The 4,466-nt window shown below is 38.9% G+C and overlaps 1 protein-coding gene across 2 annotated transcripts; it reads right to left on the bottom strand.

Moving 5' to 3' along the window:
• Positions 1 to 401: 401 nt before the first annotated feature.
• On the bottom strand, positions 402 to 1,582 carry LOC127506127 (pentraxin fusion protein). Of its 2 annotated transcripts, none has more exons than XM_051882265.1 (3): positions 1,449 to 1,582; positions 1,243 to 1,315; positions 402 to 1,146 (listed from the first exon to the last, which is right to left on the bottom strand). In XM_051882265.1, the coding sequence occupies exons 2-3, from the start codon at positions 1,301 to 1,303 to the stop codon at positions 530 to 532; spliced, it is 678 nt and encodes a 225-aa protein (XP_051738225.1). In that variant the 5' UTR covers positions 1,304 to 1,315; positions 1,449 to 1,582; the 3' UTR covers positions 402 to 529. The 2 variants fall into 2 exon arrangements, with proteins under 2 accessions (XP_051738225.1, XP_051738224.1); XM_051882264.1 differs by having other exon boundaries at positions 1,430 to 1,509.
• Positions 1,583 to 4,466: the final 2,884 nt, after the last annotated feature.

Below are 4,466 nucleotides of genomic sequence, written 5' to 3'. Positions count from 1 at the left end.
TTTTGGAGTTGTTTAATGATATTGGAGCTTAACATCAAAACAATTTTGTGTTTAGACATCAACCTGATTTTCATTTTCAATCAAAATTTGATGTCTGTGGGTGACGTTAGAGTCCACATCCAGTTCCCGATGGGACACTTCCTTCTAAAAACTTCATAAGAATGTTAGGGGATAATGTTCTAACAATGTTATCACTGAACATTTTTACAATGTTTGTAAATAATGTTATCCTACCTTTTTAGGAGAATATTCTGGGAACAAAAATAAAACTTGCCGCCGAAAACATGACCAGAACATAGCATAATGTTCTCAAAACATTTTTAGAACAATAACATTTCTAGCTGGGAAACCCCTTTTTCAACATTCAACTCTTTGTTCTAAATAATGCACAGACACTGCAGTTGTAATGCTGAGAAAAATTTATTTGTTAGCCCTTACAGCTTGTAACTGATTAAAACAGATGAACAGATCATAAAGACTGACACAACTGTGTGGATGACAATGTGTGTGAAGTTACAACTGATTAGGATCAGTTATTTTCAACCACTAGCACATTTCCCCTGGTCTCATATTTGATGGTGCTCCAGTCAAACACGTTTCCCTTTGGCACATACGGTTCCTGGTTTGAATAAACCGCCTTAATCTGACTGCCAGAGAGAACATGATCCCACATGTTCACATCTGTAATTTCACCTACAAAGCTCTGCTCTGCGTCAAAGCCACCCAGATATTTATCAGCGTCTTGGCCGAGCAGGACGGTGCCACCAGGACGAACTGAGTGACCTTTTCTATAGAGCTGGAACACACTGCGCCGTCCATTCACCCAAAAGGCAGAAAGACCAGTCGCAGAGTCCCAGGTGACACACAGGTGGGTCTGGAAGGTGGAGAGAGGAGGCAGGCTGAAAAGTGCTCCATTGCCGCTGAGGTAGAAGGACAATCGGCCGTCTTTCTCTCTCCACACATTGAGCTCATCGTAGTCGGTTGTGCGGTAGGCAAACAGAATGATCTCCCTCTTGCCCTGGAGCTCCATCGCGACACGCATGCAGAGAGTAAATGCTGACAGACTCAGTGGCTTTTCAGGAGTGAGTTTAACATAGCTTGAATCAGTCTTGGTTGGAAACAGAAGCACTTTACCACCAAGACCCACTGCAAAAACAAAACACAAAATAAAACATCTTTTACTAGACACACAAAATCCTGCTCATAACAATCCGTGGAACTTAATAATGTAAAATGTGGTACCTTCAGCAGCCGCTGCTGTCAGAGAGAGCAGACAGAAAAATGAAACCACTGGTACCAACATATTGCTGCAGGTCTGAAGGAAAAAGTGCACAAAAAAAAAAAGTTTTTAACATTAAATTTCAACAGTTTATTACTACTAAGTGTTTAGTCGCTTTTAAGAAACAGACACCAAAGATAGAATACTTACAACATTCAACAGGTCTTACCAGAGAGAAGATCAGTTCAGGTCAGATGTTTGTTTTACAGATGATCATGACTAGAAGTGTCTTGAGTATTTATTTGCAGATTGAGTTGAGCCCAGATTCAGGTAAGAGCCTCCCCAGTCATCTTTTTTTATTTTTTTCAGTTTAACCTGGAAAGGGGAAGTTGACTTGTCCTGCATTATTGACATTATAATGATAGCATTTCCCTATCCCTGATAGCATTTGTTTGACTGGAAACAACTCAAAATAAAATATCTCAACAGTTCATGCTTTGTTTAGCTCAGGCTCTATTTGTATGTGTGCTGCACAACAGACATTATGCAACCATTTCTCAGACATTCACACACTCCTACATCTTGAATACTGAATGTCCACATGTATTCATGCATTCTTATTTTACTGTACAAAATAAAAAATAAAAGCGCTACAGTAAAAAAACAGTTAATTGTTAAAGTATGTTACCCCCAACCACATAACAACACACTAACAACCACTCAAAACACCCCAGCAACCACAAAGCAACCGCTAGAAGTTTTACGTTCCCAGAACATTCTCAGAACGTCCCCACTGGTGTTAAGGACGTTGCCTAGTAATGTTCCCAGTACGTTCAGAGATGGTCACGACGTGGAGTTCTTTTAAGGTTTGGGGGACGTTATTTTGCGGACCTTCACAGAACGTTCTCTGAACATATTTTATTTGTGATGTTCCCAGAACGTCCCTGCTGCCTTTGTCAAAAAACTGAATTGAAAATTAGAGCTAAATTGACTAACAAAAGTGGCTGTTCAAACAAAAACTAATTTTTCTTAAATGTCTTAAGAAATAAATAAATAAATAAATAAATAATAATACCTGGATTATTATTATGAAACATTTTCTGTAAAATGCTAATCACTTGCAGTAAATCATTAGCTGACAACAGCACGTGCATAAGCTAATGTAACTACTGTATCACTGCATCAGCAACTACACAGTTACTGATTCATTGCTCTCTGAATGTTGTATTCCTTTCCTGTAGCCATATAATACTGCATAAACGTTATTTGGTGGACCTTCAGGGAACATTCAGGACATTCTGGAAATGTTTAGGGGACTATTACTAAAGAACGTTCTGATAACTTCCCAAATGTCCTCTTTGTAACATTCTCGCGCAACCATAAAATAACCAAAATAGAACACCCCCCTAAACTCATATCGGGAACGTTATTAAGTGACCAACAGAGGACCTTGTGGGAACGTTCAGTTAATGTCCCAAATATCCTCTTTGTAACGTTCTTATGTGACCATAAAATAACGTCCCCCTAAAGTCATATAAGGAACCTTGAACTGCAGCACTTTCATTACCAAAAGAGGACATTTTAGGAACGTCCCGAATGTTCTGTAAAGGTTCGGAATTTTTGTCACCTTTAGAGAACTTTTAGGGAATGTTGCGCAAGGTCCTGAGAACGTCGCCGACTCAAACTCCCTCAGAGCTGCTCTCTCAAACTGGACAATCAGTCACTATAAACTGTAAATTTAGCAGTGATGTGAACTGCTGTTATAGTAATGGACAACCCGGTCTGAGCTGGTACTTACAGAAACCCGGAGAAGCTCCAAAACTCCTGATTTATTCCAGTTTGATTCATGCTCTGAATCACTGATTCGAAGCTTCATGAAGCAGTGTTTTGAGATCACTAGATATTGTTGAATAAAGTCGCTATTTTGTTATTTTTGACACACAAAAAATTTTCTCGTCGTTTTATAATATTAAGATTGAACCACTGTAGTCTGTTTTAATTATGTTTTTAGTAACTTTCTGGGCATTGAAAAAGGAAGTGTTATTGCTGGCGATGCAGGCCTCACTGAACCATCAGATTTTATCAAACATATCTTAATTTGTGTTTTGAAGATGAACGAAAGTCTTACGGGTGTGGAACGGCATGAGGGTGAGTAATAAATTACATTATTTTCATTTTTGGGTGAACTAACCCTTTAAGGGAAATAATATGGTGGTGAAGATACCAGTAGTAAGATCTTAGGAGTTCATCAGAGCCACCCTATAGATTTGTACAATTGTCAGATCATAAGGAAAGCCCAATTTTGGTTTAGATTTCCCACTGTTAGGAGTACCAGGTATAAACATTCATTTATTCCAACTGCTATTTCATTGTTAAATTCGGGTATGGGGGAGCTGTGGGAAGTAGGTAGATGTTTGAGTTGGTTGCTGTCTTGTGTTGTTTTTATGAGTTTCTAATGTTTTGTAACTGTATTGTATGTATGCTGTATTGTATGTAACTTGTTGCAAAACTAATTGCCATTTGGGGTCAGTTCAGCTGCTCGCACGGCGTGTCACGTTCGTGTCTCATTATCAATCGCTCCAGCGGCCTCGTTCTGCTCCAGCAAGTTACGACTTTGTTTTGAATAGGTGACCTCTAGCGGTGAAAAACTACATAGTGTGCCTTTACACACCCCTCGTTAGGGAATCATGTATCCTTTTACGCTTAATGCAGGCAGCACCCGAGGAAACCTTTTACTCCTCAGACTTTCATACTACTTTTTTGGGAAATTCCAACTTCATATTACTCATCAATTGATCAGTGCCCTGTATGGTCCAATCTGCCTGTTGTAATCGTATCAGTCTCTGTATCTCATGATTAATCCACCAGATGTTCTTCCTTTGTTTACGCTGTTGTCTTCTTCTAGAACTCCTCCTCTTCTTCACTGAAGTCTTCATCTGGCTCACCTCTGCTTGAGGTTGCAACATGCTCTCTTCACCCTCATGTGCCTTCTTGTTAAACTGTGTGCTTAGATGCAATCAGTTTATGAACTTCAACTTTCACAACATTCTGCACATCTCATTTTGTTTCAGTTACACACAAGATGCAACATCATTCTGAGTTGCAGTTTGCACAACATAGCATTTCATGCAAGCATATATGGCATTAACTCAAAAGTAAAAACATAGCAATTATTAATTTATGGCAGTAACTCAAAAGCAAGTAAATATCATCTTTGAACAGGTAAATATAGCAATATCAACATCAA

The sequence above is a fragment of the Ctenopharyngodon idella genome, chromosome 23 (genome assembly GCF_019924925.1).
Source record: "Ctenopharyngodon idella isolate HZGC_01 chromosome 23, HZGC01, whole genome shotgun sequence".
In the NCBI taxonomy this organism is placed as follows: Eukaryota; Metazoa; Chordata; class Actinopteri; order Cypriniformes; family Xenocyprididae; genus Ctenopharyngodon; species Ctenopharyngodon idella.
The sequence above is the reverse complement of the archived record's forward strand: the minus strand, read 5'-3'. Positions and strand labels throughout refer to the sequence as shown.

Bases quoted from the DNA above. Each gene is read 5' to 3' on its own strand.
- LOC127506127 (XM_051882265.1), bottom strand. From the start codon at position 1,303: ATGTTGGTACCAGTGGTTTCATTTTTCTGTCTGCTCTCTCTGACAGCA. The intron at 1,147-1,242 runs GTACCACATTTT...TTGTTTTTGCAG, and splicing joins GACAGCAGCGGCTGCTGAAG to TGGGTCTTGGTGGTAAAGTG.